The sequence below is a fragment of the Sminthopsis crassicaudata genome, chromosome 1 (assembly GCF_048593235.1).
Source record: "Sminthopsis crassicaudata isolate SCR6 chromosome 1, ASM4859323v1, whole genome shotgun sequence".
NCBI classification, from domain to species: domain Eukaryota; kingdom Metazoa; phylum Chordata; class Mammalia; order Dasyuromorphia; family Dasyuridae; genus Sminthopsis; species Sminthopsis crassicaudata.
Window position 1 is genome coordinate 745,891,275 of NC_133617.1, and position 20,595 is coordinate 745,911,869.

The following is a 20,595-nucleotide window of genomic DNA, read 5'->3' on the forward strand; positions in this document are numbered from 1 at the left end:
GGGGATGGGGAAGAGGGAAAAGGAGAAAGACAGAGGAAGGGGATAAGAATGAGATTCAGGACAGAGAACAGGTCCTAGAATAATGAGGGAAGGCTGTAGTACATCCAGGAGGTAAGTCATGGACAGATAGCAGAATGGACTCTTACCAGAAAGGTTAGTGAGCAGCTGAGGAGCAGGGATTTGCAAATGGGAGCAACATCTTGGCTTTACCCCTAAGCTTTTTGACATGGGGCCTAAAGACATTTTAGTAAGTTACCCTTCGGTGCCAATAAATACATTAAAAACGATGGCAACCTTTGCCAATCTTCAAGTTGAATTGGCAGCATTTGCTACAGAAAATAATCACTCTACATGCCCAAGGACTGTAGCTATAGACTGTTTTCACTGGTCAGTAGTACAGCTTCCTAATTGAAGGTTAATTCCTTCTTGGTTACTGAATTTTGGAAGCTGATAGTCCTTGGTTTGTGAGGCTGCCTTTAGGAGACAGAGGGCTGTGTTAAAGGGAAACGGCAGCGGACTTTTGTTTTTCCACCCCTACGGGCTCCATAATGGCTAGTATCTTTTGACTTGAGCTTTTAATATGGCATTTCTTTGAAGAAAAAAAGTCAATCTTAAGGAAAGAGAGGCCCTTACTTCATAGGGAGTAGCTCAGCCTTGAGATTCTCCTCCCCAGTTATCACTTCTGGTAGCTAAGATAGGAGGAGCAGGAATTTGGGAAGAGGCCCTCAGTGCTTCTTTCCTTTTGAGACATCACCCTAAAAGAATTCTCTGGTTGACCCTACATACCATACCTTGTACATTTATAGAGTCATAATTAAGAGGAGCCATGGGTCCAAGAGATTGATTTATGAGCTCTGGGTTTCTTTGAGCAGTTGTGGTCAGATGCAGGGGCCAAGGATGTTGTTGCACATTGGGTTTATTTTTTATTTTTTATTCTTGAAGGTCTTTGAGTTCTTAGAAGGAAAATTATTATCTTAATTTCTTTGGCAAAATTATCGACCCTATGGGGCAGCTCCATTCGTTGGTCTTCCATGACTGCCTATGTTTTTCTATTCATGCGCTCCAACAAACCCCAGGCTCCATTGATGTGGGTGCTCCCTTTTCTGGGACCAAGGACATAATGGTCATGCCTTGAATCTGTGCAATTTTGTTCCTCTCCTTCTTTATCTCCCTAATAGAAGATGTTTTTGGAATGCTTATTTACTTTTTTAATTAATTTTATAATTATAACATTTTTGACAGTACATATGCATAGGTAACTTTTTACAACATTATCCCTTGTACTCCCTTCTGTTCTGAATTTTTCCCCTCCTTCCCTCCACCCCCTCTCCCCTAGATGGCAGGCATGGAATGCTTATTTCCAAATAAGCATTTATTAAGCACCTAGTCTGTGCCAGGTTCTGTTACAAGGACTAATCTTACAAAGAATGACAAAACAGGACAAAATCAAGTGAGCAAACAAACAATAAATCATTGCCTGCTTTCTCTAGTTAAGTAGTGTTATAGAGAAGAAAGAAGGCTGAATTTTGAAATTGCAAGACCTGGGTTCAAATCCCACCCTTTTCTTCCAGTCATACAGATTTTATTTTTGTTGCTTTTGTTTTTTCAACTATGTAGCTTTGAGAAAAATTTGAGTCTCATGTATATCTCTACAATGAGGAGCTTATATTCAGGGGCTTCTCTTGTCTCTTCCAGATTTAGATCTGTGATCCTTTTAATAGATTTTGAATATGAATATGTTATATATAAGAAGCTGGTGGTGGACAGACCACAATTTCAGGAAAATATGCAATTTGAACATAATTTCATTTAGATTTTCCCCCTTCCATGCACTAAGAATATTTTAAAATTAAATTTGCTTATATTATCTGTTTTTTTTTTAATATTGTTGTCTTCAAAGAACAACATTGTTTAAAGTTGCTGTCATGGGAATAAAGTATCTCAAGTCATACATGGAGGTACTGGTGTCCCATTCTGCATAAATCACATGACCTGGATTTTCAGTATTCTTCTTTAATATTCTCATTAACTAATTTGTCTTATAACTCTGAAATTTTGTATTTTGATGGGTTCAGCACTCCCTTGTGATCTTTTTTCTTGACTCAGTGGATTAATTGGGAGGCTTTATGCTTTAGAGGCTAAAGCGTTACACTAGAATCTAGAATTTCAGTTCAATTTATCAGATCATTTTTAGTCTTTACTCTATGTACAAAACACTATGCTAGAAGTTGGGGATATATGTATTAAAACTACAGATTTCCTTCCCTTTATAAGATCATATGATATTAAGTAGAAAGAATATATACCAAAGAAAAAGCAAAATAATTTCGAGAGGAAGAAAAGCAAATGGGGGAGGAAAAAGGTAGTGAAGGGACTAATTTTGTTCTTCTCCTTAATTTTTTATTATTTATTAATCTCCTAATGTCTTCCATTGTAAGAAATACTTTACAAACCTCATTTGATATTCACACCAACCTTGGGAAGAATGTGCTTTATTAATATTCTTCTCATTTTATGGCTGAGAAAACTAAGCCATTCAGGGGTTAAGTCTTGCTTAGAGTAACACAACTAGATAGCATCTGAGGCGAGATTTGACGAGGTCAGTGCTTCATCTGCTGAGCCACAGAGCTGCTCATGTATATAATAACAGATCCATGATTTCAGAGCTGATAAGCCCATACCTCTGGCTCTCGAGCAGCGCTCTAGACTTAGCTACTAAGCTGCAGATATGTTGAAGAAAAGTCTCAAAACAATGAAATATGGACCCAGAAATTTTTGTGTAAAGGTTAACATGTGGCCAATTTGGTAGTATTTATCCGAGGACACTAATTGAATCTACTTTTATTCTTTTAAGAGGAAGTTAATGATGTATGTTTTTTATTTTAGCCCATCTATTTCTGCTATATTGATCTGAAAGTAATACAAAGATTATTCTCTGTTTTGTGATATTCACACATTATGGCAACCTTAAAATTCACATGTTCATCTCCTTTTTTTTTTTTTTTTAGACATATGAAGGACCAAAATAAGAAAGTGGCCAACCTTAAGCACAACCAACAACTGGAAAAAAAGAAGAATGCCCAGTTATTGGAGGAAGTTCGAAGGAGGGAAGATAACATGACAGATAACTCCCAGCACTTGCAGGTAAGTTCCTTTATCAATTTTCAAAATTCACCAGAGAAATTTTTGCTCTTGGATGTCCCCATTCCTGGGTCAAAGATACTCAGAACTCCAAGACATTGAATCTCATTCTCTTGAAACGGGCATGTGTAAAATATGGTCTCATAAAGGGTAATTTTCAAAATGGTGCTGAGAAAAAAAACAAAAACAAAGCCAAGAAAGCCTAATTCCAATGACCTCATCATCAGGATTCGTATTTGTCTTCACAAGGTAAGGAAGGGGAGCACTATTGCCTCTGTTTGCCAATTCGGTGTCATGATTCAATCAGATATAATAGAAAATGGAGATATATTGCTCATATTTTTCCTAAAGAACTTCATTTTTCAAATATGAGTCTCCAATGTGGTTCAATATACATCTTTGCTCAGTAGGGAACCATCCAAAGGTTGACGAAGCTGTTAAAAAATCCCATTTTAGAGGTTTTGGTTTTGTTGTTGATATTGATGTAAATTATGCTCTATTTCTGGGTAATAGAAATCCATCTTCGGGAGAAGCATGTTTGCTTGCAAATCAGAATCCTCAATCACATAGAATGCCAACTTTGGCCCATTTGGGGACAAAAAAAGCCCCATGGGTCCTTGTGTGTAATGAAAGAATGGATGTGGAAGAAGAGCCGATTCGGTTCAATAGAACAAGCATTTATGGTGTCCCTTCTGTGTGCCAGACATTTTGCTAGCAGAGAGAATATTCCATCTGTTCGAGTGTAGATAAGTAGAGATAGTTGTGCTTAACTTTGGTTCCAATTCATATTGACTTCTACATCTGTAAAATGACCCAGTTCCCGTTCTGATACTTCTTATGGTTGTGGAGATGACCTTGTGTTTCTAAAACCATGTAAGGAACATCCAAGTTTTCTCACATCTTACCAGCTGAAAAGACTTCGAGTAAAGGTGTGTCCATATACTGTCCACCTGTCTTCTGAGGACTCGGTTGTGCAGAAATGTGAGGTTTGATCTTTCTGGAACATGTAACATCAATCTCAGGTAAAACCAAGAGACGAAGGTGTCTTATGAAGTACTAATAGATACTGTTCAATATTTTCTTGGTTAAAGGCATCGAGGACAAGCTTATCAAAATGGGAGAAGATAAAGAATTGGAAGGGTTGTATAATATACTGGTGGCTCCAGTCAGGATCCAAAATGAGCTCAGAGAACTCAGGATGGATTCTTCTAAGCTAGAATTTAATAAAGTTAAAAGTCTCTCACTTGAGTTCTGAACACAGACTTCACGAGTACAAGATGGAATAAAAGTCATTAGCACCTTCTCTGGAAATAAATCTGGGGCTTTAAGAGACTCACTCAGTTGAATATGAGTCAACTATAAGACATGGCAGCCAGTTGGCTCATGCTCCCTTGTGCAGCATTAAAAAGGGCAGAGCTTATCCAAAGAAGGAGGTGGTAATGGCCCTGTAGCTTCTGCCCTGGTTAGGCTATATCTAGAATGTTTTATTCACTCTGGGGGCACCCTGTTTTAGGGAGAACATTGATAAACTGGAAAGCTTTGAAGAATGAGAAAGGCCTTCAAGGCTCCATTTAAGTAAGTATTTGTTGCATTGGTTTACCTGGAGGAGCAAAGACATGATGGCCTTGTCCAAGTACGTAAAGGCCTATTGGGCTCTCCAGCTTGACGATCCATGGTTTACTGTTACCAAAAATGGCCAATTAGGCTTTCCATAAAGGCAATGAACAAACAGGGCCATCGAACAGTAGATTGAACACCATTGGGTAGCTGGGGGCCGCTATACTTTAGCCATTGTTGAGAAAGAACCCAGTTTTCCTCAATTCCTAGAGATGCTTGTAAATCATAGAAAAGGAAAGGCTGCTTTAGAGACCGGACTAGTGACCAAAGAAGCTATTCTCACTTTTCCTGAGCTATCAGAAATATGATTTAAAGTAGCTGAATATGCTCAGGGGTATAATGTGGATTTTGCATAAATAATTCTCAAATCTATTTTAGATATTGAGAAGAAAAAAAAAAGAAATGGATGTTTTTATATGTTTTATTAAGAAAGGAAGTGGAGTATAAATGGTTAGAATGCCAAAATTATTCAGGAAGACCTGGATTTGAATCTTGCCTCTGAAGCTTATTAGGTGTTATTGGATAAATCATCTCTTATGTTTCAGTCTCAGTTTCCCTCATCTGTGAAATGGGTATAATAATGTCTTTTACCTCAGTTCTTGCAAGAAACAGATGAAATACATTACAAACTTTAGAGAAACATGAAAAGGTTATTATCATTATGCACATACTTGATAAGATATTATTATTATGCTTATGAGAGGCACTTAAGAAAGATACGGATGATCACCGAGTTTCAGTGTTGGGATGATTCCTAGGGGACTTATACCTATGCTCCAGCAGGGCTGAAGCAGCCTTTGCTATTCAGAGAAGACACATCCTCCACCTGGAGGGAGCCTGTTCTACTTGAGGGTAGGATGAATAATTAGAATTTTATTTCCCCCTAACATCAAACATGTGTTAATCCATCATTTGTTTCTGGCTCTACCCTTTGGGGTTAAGTAGAACAAAGCTCATAATCCTTCTTCCCCGTGTCAAGCCTTCAAACACTTGGTGACAACTATCATTTATTCCTCTTTCACTGCAAAAACAGCCTTGATCCTTTCAGGAGCTCATCAGCCTGAAATCGAGTCCCTCGTTGATAATTTTGGCACAGAATTATTAATTAATTCTTAGTCACTTGGAGAAGAGAACCACAGCTTTGTAGCTGTTCTTGGCGTTTTCCGTGTCTGAATTTGGCTTCCTGACCCGTGCAGATCTTTCTCTTTGATGTAAAATATCACTAAGTCTCATTTTGACAGGTTTATAATATACATTTTCCCTCAGAATTGTTCTCTGAGGTAGATAGACAAATATCAATTATCATCTCTCTTTTATGCTCTGATTCACTTTCCTAGAGCATAGCTGGCTGTGGCACCCCCCCAGAGTCCTAGGGGGAGCCTTGGGACGTTAGGGTCATCTCTTGTCTCAGACTCCATTTGGTTGTTCCCCTTCATTGTTAATCGCCAGGACTTAGTGCTCCAGTTCTATTTAACATCTATTTAACAATTAGATAATGCAAAGGGACATTTATTAACAAGAGATTGCAAAGCAGAAATTGCAAATATTTTCCCCAGTACCGCAGGGAATAAGCCTCCACTTAGTGAACTTTCTGCTGGGTATGATCCCAATAATACGAAGCTCCTGGATGAGTTTGCATCTCGGCCACTGTTGGTCTGGGCCCACACGGTCATTCCTGGGGCCCCGAAGCTTGACGTGGTGGCCGTAATTCCTGGATCTCCCACCATTTCTGACCTTTTTTGGCTGATAAGGTCATGGCCTTCTCAGATTCCCCTCACTAAAACAGGACAGAATAAAGGTAGAGGCAAAGAACTGAGACTGTGCCCAAGTGGGCCTTGGGTGGGGATTGCTCGAGGTCTCTCCTTTTACAGCATTGAACACTCAGCCTGGCAGGGAAAAAAAAAAAAAAGACTGACCAAAGGATTGGCCCCGACTCCCTCCTGCCTCTCACATGCAGCCGGGTTCTGGAGCCGTGCCCATTCACAAATCCAGCCATCCATCATGCGGCTAGCAGACCAGAACCAGTTGCAGCCTGTCTGTGCCTGGTCCCAGTCAGGGAGCCAGGCGGAAGCTGCTTCCCCAGTCTCTTCCATTTAGGGGAGGCTTCAGCCCCCACATTACACACAAATGGAGTAATGGAAGCTGAGGGCAGTTCGGGGACTCATCTGCGACTACATTGTAGGTACAGGAGCTAGAATTAGAACCCAGCTCTGTTTTCTGGGCCGCTTCTATTATTGCTCCCTCAATAATAACCCAGGTCATTACAGCGCCTTCCAATTTACGAAGCACTCTTCAAACTTCATTTTCATTACTGAAATTGGATGCATTTTTTCTCATGCTTCAGAAATGGCTCTCTGAATAAACAAGGCCTTTCGAAGACCACATGGGAAACTTTGTAGTTTTTGGCAAAAGTTTTCCCTGGGCAGTCGATTGAGTTAATGAACTAACATCTGAAGAGATGTAAAAGCCAATATTCCAGGCCAGTTTTTTGTTTGGTGTCTGCAGAGTTCTATTGAATTTATTGCCTGAAAACAAAAGTGGGCTCTCGCATGCTTCCGTTTCCCGATGATCGGGTCCTGGGGGGCTGTAAAGTTTCTTCTCCGTGTGCAGTTAAACTAGAGCATGATTGGTTAGAAAACAAGCAAGAATGCACACACGGGCCTAGACTTTCCATAGAAGGATGGGGCCTGCCAGAAGGAAAACCTGGGGTTTCCCAATCTGTCCAACCTGAGGCGCAGCTTTGTGCCATCGGAGTGTTCCCTTCTCCGGGTCTCTCCCTTCTTGGAGGGCAAACAGGCGAGGCGAGGAGCTGTAACTAATGACATCAGCCGCAAGAATGCGCGGCTTTCAGCAAAATATGTACCTCATTAGGGATTTCACAAGGTTCACCGTGTCCGTACATTGTGAAGGAGGCGAGATTGTTCACAGCAACCATGGCCACGCTCAAGCTCACGGGTCCACTTCAGCTCCGGTTACCCAAGCCCAAGATCTCTGGGGTCTTCCTCACCTCCCCTGCCCCCATAGGTGCAACCCATCGACACCCGACCTTGGTTTGTTTTTACGTTCACGTTTCTTGTGCAGACCCTCCCTTCTCTCCCGCCTGGGAATACCTCTCTCAAGCTTTCCCCACCTCCCACAGTGTCGCCCTAGCTACTGAGGTAACCTTCACCCCTCCCCACCCCCATCCATCTTCCACTCAGCCGCCAAGGGGATTTTTAGGTCTGGCCACATCACTCACTACTCCAGAGGTGCCATGGATCCCTATGGTCTCTGGGATGTAGATGAAATTATTCGTTGCACATTTAATGTTTTTTGTACCTGACCATCTCCTGTCCTAGGTCCTCATGAGTTATGATCTGGCTTCAATGATTTTCTTGCTGTCACAGGGACATAACTTTCCATCTTCTGAATCGATAGATAGTTGGGTAAAGTGAACAATCCTTATTTTTTTTAAATGGAGAGATTTATTTTATCCCTTGTTTTCGTTGTATAGTTTAAGATGCAGAAACTAGATTTTGGTTTTACTTCTTGTTTTTTATAAATGTCTCTATATAGACAATCCAAGGAAATCTTAATTTAAAAGTATTTAATAAATCATATTTAATAAATTATATTATTTAATAAACAATAATAAAGTAAATTAATATATTAATAAATGATAAAATTATTGTTATAAAATTATTAATTTAAAATAATTTTCTACACACTTGGAAGACAGTTTACTTTTTCTTTTTGCTATTGTAGCTCATACCTTGACAAGTTGGTCAAAGCATGCTGGGCCATGGATTTTATAACTGATGATTAAAAACAAAATCCATGTTGTTGTAAATAACATGGTTATATAGGGCGTCCCCCCTTTCTCTCCTCCTCCTAAAGTAGAACTTGTTTTTCCAAATGTGCACAGCCCTGCATATTTCTTGTGAGAAGCGGCCTCCACTTTTTCCTGAGGATTTGTGACTTAATCCCAGGTTGGGCCCCCATGGGTGTAGACCTCTCCGTGCAAACACTGCCTATTTCTGTGGAAATCAAAGGTCTCCCCTTGATCAGGCTCTGGCTAATCTGCTGCTGAATTCCCCTTCCCAGAGGGAGACTCGGGCTCAGGATTCTTTCTGTACGGCTTTCAGGTTGCACCCCATCAGTGAACCTTCTGCTACTACAGTAGAAGTAAATGTTTAAGTTGGAAAAAGCCACATATTTGTAAAATGAAATCATCATAGCTATAGAGCAAGGAGTGATAGTTCTCTGTAACAAATGGGGGGCCAAGAGAGAGGCTCCCGTGAAAACAGTCGTCCTATCTTCTTCATTTGGCTTGATGAGAATCTCCTTGTTCTCAATATGCGATATCACATTTATTAAAAATTAATCCAAGAGCTGACGGCGTGGTACAGTGGACAGAATCTAGCTGATCTCAAAGCTAAGAACACTTGGGTTCCAGTCTTTCTGACACAGGCTAGTTGTGTGAGCCTGTGCAAAGCTGCTCTCTGGAGAACTAAATAAAGTTGTAGAGAAAGTGCTGATTTTCATTGGCAAAGGGAGTCCTTTTACCCAAGAGCGCCTTGTGCCAAGGAAATCATAGTTCCAGTGTCTATTCCTTTGTAAAAGATCACTGGTCCTATCCCATTGGTTATGCTTTCCCAATCCATCTTCCTCACAGCTGTTGAGATGGCATTCCCAAGCCATAAGTCTCTCCCTACTCCCCCCGACCTCCTTTTAAAACTTATAGTTTTTAACATTCAGTTTTAAATTTTTAAACACTATTTTATTTTTTCCAGTTCCATGTAAAGGTAGAACATTTATTTTTATAAGATTTTGAATTTCAATTTTTTTCTCCCTCCCTCTTTTCCCTCTTCCCTCTCCTAGCCGGCAAGCAATCTGATATAAGTTATAATGTGCAATCATATTAAAAGTATTTCCACATTAGTCTTAACATTCATTTTTTAAAATGTTGAATTATAAATTATCTCCTTCTCTCTAGCTCCTTCCACACCCAGTGAGAAGAGCAAGCAATATGATATTAATTATATATGTGAAATCATGTAAAACATATTTCCATATTAGCCCTAATGCAAAAAAAAAAAAAAAGGCAAGAAAAACAGAGTAAGAGAATTATACTTCATTTTGCACTCCAGTTCATCAGTTCTTTCTCTGAAGGGGCCGACGTTTTTCACCATGAGTCTTTTGGAATTGTCTTAGATCTTTGTATTGCTGAGAAGAACTAAGATTTGATCCCTGAATATTGTTGCTGTTACTGTGTACAATGCTCTCCTGGTTCTGTTCACTTCACACAGCATCAGTTCATATAAGTCTTTCCAGGTTTTGAGAACATCCTGCTTGTCTTTTCTTTTTTCTTTTCTTTTCCTTCCTTTTTTCTTTTCTTTTCTTTCTTTTTCTTTTCTTTTCTTTCCTTTCCTTTTCCTTTCTTTCTTTTTTCTTTTTTCTTTTCTTTCATTTGTCCTTTCTTCCTTCCTCTCCTTTTCTTTTGTCCTCTCTTCTCCTCTCCAGTTTATGCTGGTGGAAGGAGTTTCCATACTGGGAGTTTTCTGTGCTGACAAAATCAAGGTCTAGCTTCATTCTCACTTCTCCCAGATCCTCAAATTGAGACTGAGATCAGAATGAAACATGAGATATTTTTATGTTCAGTCCCTGGCCTACAATTACTGCTAGATTACTCAGACACGTGCTTGGCTCTTTGACTCCGGGCAAGTCCCATGACCTCTGACGGCCTCAGTTTCCTAAGTTGTACATGAAGAGAACGACGTCTTCCAGAATTGCTGTAAGAATCAAATGAGAAAATATTTGTAAAGTGCTTGGCACATGCCTGGAACACAGTGGGTGCTTAATAAATGCTCTCTGGCTGGTCAATGCCTTTAGCATTCCATTTCTTATTTTTGGGCACTGTCCATCACAGCACATGGCTGGGTAAAGGAAGGAACCTTCTCTAGGAGCACTTTCTCATCTCTTTCTGGAGGTTCTTACTGATCTTTCCTGGCTGGTCAATCACTGCTCTCTCAATTATTCTGCAGACCAGGTGGTTTGACTTGAGATTCCCATTTTGTTCTATCCTACTTCCTACTACCATACCTTTGCCCAGGCTGTATCCCCTGGGCCTGGATCATAGCTTTTAAAACAGGAAGGATCTTATGAACCATCATCCTACAAATAAGGAAATGGAGATCTTTCCAGCGTGCTGCCTCTAAATGCCCTCCTTCCAAGCTTTTGCTGTTGGAGCGTTCGGACCTCTTCACGACCACTCCTCCAAGAGGCTTTCTCTGAATCTTCCCATTCTTTGGATTCCCACTATCAAAGATTGCCTGGGAGGAGGATGAGGGATATGTATACACACACACACACATACATATATATATATATATATATATATATATATATATATATATATATATATATATATATATATATATATATATATATATATATATATAATTAATATGATATATAGGATATGTATACACACATACACACACATATATATGTATATACACATATATGTGTATATACATATATATAATATGATATATAGGGTATGTATATATAGGATGTGTATATGTAAAATATATATAGATATAACATATGTGCATATATATTATTTATATATTTATATATGTATACACACACACACACACATATATATATATACACATATCTGTCCATCCTTCTCCATCTCTGTCTATCTACTGATTTATGTATATATGTATCTATCTACCTATTTCTCTATCTCTATTTATCTGCCTGTTTATCCATCTCCCAACCCATTTCTCTCCCTATCTCTCTCTCCCTATATCTCTATCTTTAAATTATTTCTATCCCTTACAGTATTTAACAGAGGCTGTGTCCATTTTGTGTTTCTCTCCCCAATAACAAAGTTTGAAGCTATTGTGGGAACCCACTCAGAGAGAGAGAATAGTACTTCAATCTCAGTGCTTGAAACTCCTTTTCTTTTTCTTTCTTTCTTTCTTTCTTTCTTTCTTTCTTTCTTTCTTTCTTTCTTTCTTTCTTTCTTTCTTTCTTTCTTTCTTTCTTTCTTTCTTTCTTTCTTTCTTTCTTTCTTTCTTTCTTTCTTTCTTTCCTTCCTTCCTTCCTTCCTTCCTTCCTTCCTTCCTTCCTTCCTTCCTTCCTTCCTTCCTTCCTTCCTTCCTTCCTTCCTTCCTTCCTTCCTTCCTTCCTTCCTTCCTTCCTTCCTTCCTTCCTTCCTTCCTTCCTTCCTTCCTTCCTTCCTTCCTTCCTTCCTTCCTTCCTTCCTTCCTTCCTTCCTTCCTTCCTTCCTTCCTTCCTTTTTTTCTCTTTCTTTCTTTCTCTTTCTTTCTTTCTCTTTCTTTCTTTTTCTTTCTTTCTTTTTCTTTCTTTCTTTTTCTTTCTTTCTTTCTTTCTTTTTCTTTCTTTCTTTCTTTCTTTTTCTTTCTTTCCAGAGAAGTGAGAGGCTATGGGTCTAGAAAACTGCATATCCTGCCCCACTTCATTGATTCACTAATGACTTTCACTAATCTGCTTCCTCAAGCTCTTTTATTCCTCTTTTCTTAAGGTGATGATTTTATTCTTTAGCAAAAAGGGGAAGCATATTGGGAAATGAAAGTGCTATGAAAACAAAATGTAGCAAAAAAAGATTTTTAAAGAAGAGAAAAAGTAATTTTTAAAAGAAAAAAAACAATGAATTCTCTAGGAATAACAGCAGATGAATTGCCTAGAGGCACTGTCTGTATTCCTGTTCTCACTCTTTGTAACTTGGTTGGATGACTGCATCCTGTGTGGACAGAGACTTTGAAAGGAGGAGGGAGGAGCCTGGAAGAGCATAAAGATGGCAGTTTACAGGTCTATTTTTTCCCCCCACCCAAGGGTAATTTTTACATAATAACTCACACATGTGGGACTTGGGGAATCCTTAGGGGACACATTCAACATGCCTCGAAAGAAATAGTTCAGCTAAACCAAGTCTCCCCATCCGGCATAATTACCACAAGTTTACTTGCAAAAGGTGAGTTCGGAGGGCATCTGCAAATCAAGGCCCATGTCAGCTTCACAAGAGTAATCTCTTTCTGATAGATGTTAGGGTTTCAGCGGGCTGAGCGGGGCACAGGGACTCTGCTTAAGTGTCCATTATGACTTATGACTTGCCCCAGACTTTGCTAAATTGTATAATCAAACACTCCAGATTGAGTAAGCGGCAATCAGTGACATGGGCAGTGATTTAGATGGAAATTCAACCAAATAAGCTCTCCATTCCCAAAGCTGTTCCGATTGACAGCACGGGGGAAGCTGGCTTGTGAAATTTATGACGTTTTCAATGCTTTTTGTTGTCATGTTTCCCATGCACATCCTGCTGTTCCCTAAATATATGGAGTGGGGGGTTGTGTAGAGAGCACTGGACTGGCAGGGGGTGAGACCTGGCTTCACATCCCAGCTGTGACTGCCCGTCCTGAAGGTGGGAGCCTCATCTCTTTGGTTCTCAGTTTCTTCATTTGAAATCTATGGGGAGTAGTCAGATTAGAAGCCAGACAGTTTGGTATGGTGGAAAGGGTGCTGAATTTCATGTCAAGAAATTTGTTTAGCCTTTTCAGAGACCTGGGGTAAGTCATTTCCTCCTTCTGGGGCTCCGTTTTCTGTAAAGTAAGGTTCTATTGGACTAGATGATTTCTGAGATGAGACCCCTCTTAGCTCTATGATATCTGTCTCTCTGATCCATAACAATTGTAATGTAGTTAGCCCAGTGTGTAGCATTATTACAGAATGTTGGCAATGATTATTATGTCTGTGTATTGTAACTAGTTAGTCATCCCTCTCCAGATGAGCATCAACTTTTAAATTTCCAGTTCTTTGATCCTACAAAAGTTATGTTATTATTAATATTTGGATGCGGATATGGCTCTTCTTTTTATCATTGATCTTCTAAGAGTATATGCATAACAGGGGAATCTCTGGATCAAAGAGTAAAATGTCCATATTGAGCAGTATTTTTAGGCAGGAATGGGTGGGGCGGAGCACAGTTCCAAATTGCTCCCCAGAGCGGCTGGACCAATTCATAGCTCCGCCAGCATGGAACTTGTGTGCCTCCAACACTGATTATCCCCATCTTTTGGCATTATTTCCAGTGTGTTGGGTGGAGGTTGTCTTGATTTATATTTCCCTTTTATTCGTGATTATTTTGTTGGATCGTTCTTTCATATGATTTGTTAATCTCTCTTGACTATTTATCTGGTGGGGAATGGCTTTTGCCTTTATATATTTCACTTAGTTGCCCATATATTTTAGGTGTCTGACCCTTGTGATGCCCATTTACATAACTGTTAGGGAATTTATGCATAATTTAGTGTCCCTCTCCAAATCCCTTCTCATCCCCATCCCACATAAGCTTGAAAGTGGTAGGTTTATGTTGTCTGTGTAGTCCCAGCTTCTAGCCTAGGGCATGGTACCCCCCCTCTCTCTCAAGATGCTTTAATGATTGCCTTTTTAATAAGATTGGACAAAACCAAACACAGCAGAATAAAACAAAACTTGAGATGGAATTGATGAAAAGTGGTAGATGTAAAGAAACTATTTTTGCATTCATGTATCTCTGTCTCTGTCTGTCGCTGTCTGTCTCTCTCTGTCTCTGTCTCTCTGTCTCTCTGCCTCTCTCTGCCTCTCTCTCTCCCTCCCTCTCTCTCTCTCTCTCTCTCTCTCTCTCTCTCTCTCTCTCTCTCTCTCTCTCACTCTCTGTCTCTGTCTCTTTCTGTCTCTGTCTCTCTGTCTCTCTGTCTCTCTCTCTCTCTCACACTCACACACACATACACACACACACACACACACAGATTTATAATACTCTGTGACTATACACTAGGCAAAGAACATTGCAAACATTAGTGGATGGGTCCGAGCCTGACTGAGCTGATCAGGGACTCCATAATCCTCTGCTCCTCCTTGTTTCACTCTTGTTCCTCATTTTATCATCCATGAAATGGCCAATGCCTACAGAGGGGTTATTTGTCTTTTAGCCTAATCCTCATTACCTGAAGTATCTATTATGAAGATGGAGTTGTTCTGATCTTGAGGTCTTGTAGCTAGGAGTGAATTAATCCCACCCCATGCCCAACCATTAGAATGTAAGTTCTTTCAGGGCAGGGCTCTTGTTTTTTGTCTTAGTCTCCTCAGCATTTAGCACAGTACCTGGTACATAATAAGTGCTTAATAAATGCATGTTGACTACTCCAAATCTCACCTCTCTTATTGTATGTCTTTGGGCAAACTCTCTGACCTCCTTCGTTTTTGGCTCTCCCCTTATAAGATTCAATCTGGCACTGGATTGTGAGTGTCAAATGAGAGAATGTCTATAGAGCGTTTTGTAAATGATAAGGTGCCAGATAAATGCCAAACACAATCAGTTCTTAGTGCTAGTCAGGGGCTTACTAGCTGTAAATATACGGTGATTGGAAGATGAGAATGTCTTGATGACTCGGAAAGCTTCATGAAGGATGTAGAAATTTAACCTTTTAATTTAACCTCGAGTGAAAAGAAAGATTCTGAGAGAGGGGCTTGCAGAAGGCGGGCGCTTCAGGGACGGGGGTGAAAAGAGGCAAGAACTAGAATGTCGGATTTAGAGAAGAGCTTTGAGATCAGCTTTGGCTGATATTTAGGGCACATGAAGTAGAGGGATGTGGAGTGGCTCAAATGAAATGGAAGGGGTACAGATTGGCCCAATGAAGGGCCATAAATGTCAAGAGAGGAATGTGTAATTTATCGCTGAGATAATCATTGAATGTTCTTAAGCGAGGAGAGTGATGGGGTGGAGGTGAGAAGAAGTGGTCCCAGATCCAGCAAGGAGAGGATAAACTTAGGTAGGGTGCAGGGACTGAGGCCAGCTGGCAGATCTGTTGCTCACTACCCAGTTCAGGTTACAAATTTAAGACAGATTTTAGATGGAACCTATGCCTCGGAATGGTTTGGTAGGATGAGGAGTGATCATGTCCCCTGAGCTGTGTGCCAAGTAAGGAACATGTTAAGAAACAAGCAGCAGCTGTGGGACTTGGACCTCAAGAATACAAGAGATTCCCAGTTCCAGGTTCTAGCTCAGGCTGAAACCTGGGTGAGAGTCCCAGACCAAAGGGGAAGCTCTAGTTCTGTTACTCGGAACCCGTAGACATTTCCAGTTGGCTCAGGGTTTTGAATAACAGCAGCCTACTGAAATTCCAACTTGAGTAAACTCTCAGGCCTGTCGCTCAGCCCCACACCCAGGTCAGGAATGTGTGGATTACAGGGGACAGGGAGCAGATTTTGTGGTGGGTCAGACTACTTTGGGAGAATTGGAAATTTACTGGTCCCTACTCTGAGGTATCCTTGAGATCTTGGAATAAGACCATACTTTAATAGAAAGTAGAAGCAAGATCACCTTAAACTTTTCCTCCATAATGCTCCAAGTCTGAACTGAACACTCAGCCCAAAATGAGAAAGTAGGCTAGAAGGATGAGCAAACACAGTCCTATGATGAAAAACTATTAAAATGGCAAGGACAATCAGGACATAAACCCAAAAGAAGAGAGTGACTCCAAAATGTCTACAAGAAAAGTCTCAAAGAAAAACACAGATTGGGCACAAATTCAACTAGAATTCTTAAAGGCAATGGAGCAAGAATTTTTAAAAATAAAGTTTAGAAATATTTTTATAAAGGAAATGACAATACTAAAGAAAATAGAAAAGAAATGAGATCTGTAGAAGAGAGAAATTGGAAAAGGAATTAACAGCTTGGCACAAAATTTGCTAAAGCTATATAAAGTCTCTGAAAATTCTAATGGGCCAAATAAAAACTTCCATAAGGTTACAAGGAATATTAAAAACAAAGTCAAAAGACTAGGAAAACAAAAAAGAAGAAAATGTATTAGCTTGTAGCAAAGATAAATGACCTAGAAAAAATATTTTGAGATAATCTAAGAATTACTGGAAGATCTAGAAGTCATGGCCTTATAAAAAGTCTAGACATATTTTCAGGAAATTTTAATTAAAAATATTGCCTGATCTCTTAGAACCAGAGGGCAAAGTGGAAATAGAAAGATGGCACCAATTGCTTCCTGAAAGAAATCCCTAAATGAAAATTCCTAGGAATGTTATGGCCAAAATCCAGAAGTTCCAGGTCAAAGAAAATATACTGCAAGCATCTGCAAAGGAAAAATTTAAGTGACGAGGAACTGTAGTCCAAATCACACATAATCTCAGAGTTACCCTTATTTAAAAAAAGACAAAGAAAAGAGCTTGAAATAATCTGGCATTCTAAACAAATTATAGCATATTCAATGCAACTGAGTTTAATTCTACTAGGAGAAATTGAATTTTTTTATGTAATAGCCTTCCAAGCATTCTTGGAGAGAAGATGAGTTGTGGAGAAACTTAGATGTGCAAGCAAAGGAGTTAAGAGAAAGGGAAAAAAATTAAGAAGAAAAAAATGCTTACATTATATGGGGCAATTCAATCATTTTTCAGTCATATCCAACTCTTTGTGACCCCATTTAGAATTTTCTTGGCAGAGACTACAGTGGTTTGCTATTTCTTGGGCTCATTTTACAGATGAAGAACTGAGGGTTAAGTGACTTGCCCAGGATCACATGGCAATTAAGTGTCAGGCCAGATTTGAACTCAAAAAGGTGAGACTTGCTTATTCCATGCTCTGTGCCCTATAGTGCCACCTTAGCAGCCCGGTAATATGAAGAGATGGTACGTGTATTCCCTCTGAATCCCATCATCATCAGTTCCATAGGATTTCAGTTAGCCAGAGAGCATAAGAGCCATTCTCTTACATCTTGATGTTCTTAAAAGCAAGACTGAAAGAGAGTAAGGAAGAAGAAGACTAGGGGAAAGTATCTCACCCAATTTGTGTTTGTGAATGGAAATCTTTACAAAGAAGAAGGAAGGGCTAGGGGGAGTGGCAAGCATTTCAACTTCAATTTCATCTAAATTGGTCAAAGGAGGAAAGGATACACACATAGTTGGCTACACACACATTTCACTGAATAGGGAAATAAGAAGGAGAAAGGGAAAGGGAAAAGGATAGAATATGAAGGCATTTACACACACACACACACACACACACACACACTATCTATCTATCTATCTAGTGTGTGTGTGAGAGAGAGAGACGGGGAGACAGGTAGACATTTTGTGACAGCAAAGAATTGGAAATTGACAGGGTGCCCATGAATTGGGAAATGGCAGAATAAATTGTGATATAAAAATGTGATGGAATGCCATCATGTTTTAAGAAATGAGAAAAGGGATCGATAGTTTCAAAGAAACTTAGAAAGACGTGTGGGAACTGATTCCGAATGGAGTGAAGCAGAACTAGAACACTTTAAACAAGGGCATCAGTATTGTAAAGATAATATAAAGATAAAGAACTTTGGAGTCTTCATGATGACCAACCATGATTCTGGAAAACTAATGATGAAATATACTACTGATCTCCTGAAACAGGGGTGAAGGACCTGACATTGAAGATTGAGTGCTGGCTCCTGAACTTGGGGAGAACTGAGTTAAAGTCTCTGCTCCTGAGATTTCTTAGCTGTCTGTTTCTAGGTCATGTAATCTTGCCAAGCCTCAGCTCCTCATCCGTATAATGGAGACATCTATAATTCTTGCTTCTTGGGTTTTTAGGAGAGACCAATGTAATCATGTCTGCAAAGGACTTTGTACACTTCAAGCATTATTTAAGTACCAGCTATTATTAGGTCAAACCATGATGGTCACTTTGAATTTCTGAGATTCTGGGTTACTGGAGCTTGATGTTCAAACTCAGTTTCTATTTCGCAGAGCCGGCAATGATGGGATGCTCCAGGAGCCGTAGGTGTTCCAGTTGGGGTTTCGGGATTATTATTATTATTAGAGAGTTCCCAGTGAGGAATTCTCACTGCCAGGATAGGTTGGAAGAAGCCTGCCTACAAATTGTACTCATGGTGAATTGCCTGGATACCAAGGAGTTAAAGGACTTTCCCAGGGTCACACAGTCTCTGGTTGGAGGTCAAGCTTAATTCCAGTTTTTCCTGAGTCCAGTATCAGCCCTCCATTCATCATGTCACTGGCAAATTAATCCAGAATTTCATTAGAGTCTCTTTTACACTACGCTTGATTACTGTCTTTCTAAGCAACAATGATACGATATCGGGGTGCGTGGTTGGAATAATCCCGATCCAGAAATGACTCTGTACTTCCTGAGCAATATGAAGCTAGTTTCTTAAGTAAAACCTCTCCCTATCCCCGGCCCCATTTGGTGCCCATTTGTCCCCTCTCTTCTGGGCTGTTGCAGTCCACGTTGGCTGTTGATGTTGGTGCATTAAGTTACTGGTGAGCTGTCAGGCCCACTTAGGTACGTGGAGAGTGAAGCACACAGCTTTCCTGTGTCATTACACACAGATTGCTTTCTGTTGGGTTGCAGGTTTGGGCCTCTGAAAGGGCCCTTATGAAAAATTAGAAAACCACGACTCTGACCATGTGAGCAGGCGAACAATATCCTTGAATGTGAGTCCCCCCTAAGCCTGACCCCAATCTGAAATGTGCCTGCAAGTTCTCAGTGAAATGCCCTTCTCTTAACCTGCTTTAATGATGGGTTTACTCTTTTACTCATATACCGAGGTTATTTTTTTTCCTACTTACCCCAAGTCCAGGCTCGCAGTGTCTCGCCACTGTGGTCAAGTGGTTGTTTGTAACGCTTCTCTTTACAGGTTAATCTCACAGTGGATCCCACACATCTGTCCTGTGAGACCAGGATCTGCCCACTCATCCTTACTGTTTAGGAATGTTTGGGGATGTTCTTCTCCTTTGTCTACATGGCAAAAGGCTTCTCTTGTGGTTTCCATTTCCAAACTGGCATTCCGTCTCCACCTATTCCCAGCACGTGAATTGGGGCTGCATCTTTTCCTGGGGAATGATGAAGTGACAGACACACAGCCGTATCTCAATGGAGTTGTTGTCAGTTACTTGAATGATTTCATGGATAATAATAATAATAATAATAATAGTAGCACACGTTTAAGGGAGGGATGTATGGTTCACAAAAAAGTCTTCTTATAACACTTACCAAGATGAGCAGAATTCATAAGACTGTCTATATTTTATAGAGGAGGAAATTAAGATTTAAATAATAGACATATAGAATTAGTGAGATCCAGCTATGCTGCTATGATGAGGCATTGAGGATAGAAAAACTGAAATGAGACAGTCATTGCCCTCCAGAAACTTCTGTTTTCTTTTTTTCTCTTCTCCTCTTCTTTTTTCTCTTCTCCTCTTTTCTTCTTTTTTCTCTTCTCCTCTTCTCTTTTTTTCTCTTCTTTGAAAATAGGCTGACATTTTCTTTTAATGTAAAACTTTTAGCTCTTGTTTTCACATCACCGACATTTTTTAATGCAACCCTCTCTTTCCTCTCCAAGAGATTCCTCCTTTTTAACAAACAAGAAAAATAATCAGATCAGCAAAAATAATCAATGTATTGATATATAAATTGATACCTTTTGCTGTGTCCACACACCTGTAGTTCCTTCCCTTTGCAAAGGCAAAGGGGGTGCCTTCTTCTGTCTCTTTATAGGAGCTAAAGCTCATTAGAATTTCACAGCATTCTTTTTTTTTATGATTTTGTGACTTTTCCCATTTATATTGCTAGAGTTATTGAGTACATTGTTTTCCTGGTTCTGCTTTCTTCACTTGGATCAGTTCATACAAATCTTTCCATGTGCATTTGATTTGATTTGATTTCATTTTTTCCCCTTAAGACAGTGATATTGCATTGTCTCCACAGAGGCATAATTTGCTTAGTCTTTCCCAGGTATTGGGAACTTACTTAGTTTGCTTCAAAAAGGGCTGCTATGAATATTT

At 39.7% G+C, this 20,595-nt stretch overlaps 1 protein-coding gene across 20 annotated transcripts in view; it reads left to right on the forward strand.

Moving 5' to 3' along the window:
• Positions 1–20,595, forward strand: part of ERC2 (ELKS/RAB6-interacting/CAST family member 2) — a 993,908-nt gene that overhangs the window by 471,988 nt on the left and 501,325 nt on the right. For all 20 annotated transcript variants that reach the window (XR_012485046.1, XM_074284429.1, XM_074284434.1 and 17 more), the window contains one exon: positions 3,009–3,144. Coding sequence is in view for 19 of the 20 variants with exons in the window: in XM_074284429.1 (XP_074140530.1) it covers positions 3,009–3,144 (136 nt within the window). In the remaining variant the exon portion in view is untranslated. The remainder of the gene's footprint in view (positions 1–3,008; positions 3,145–20,595) is intronic.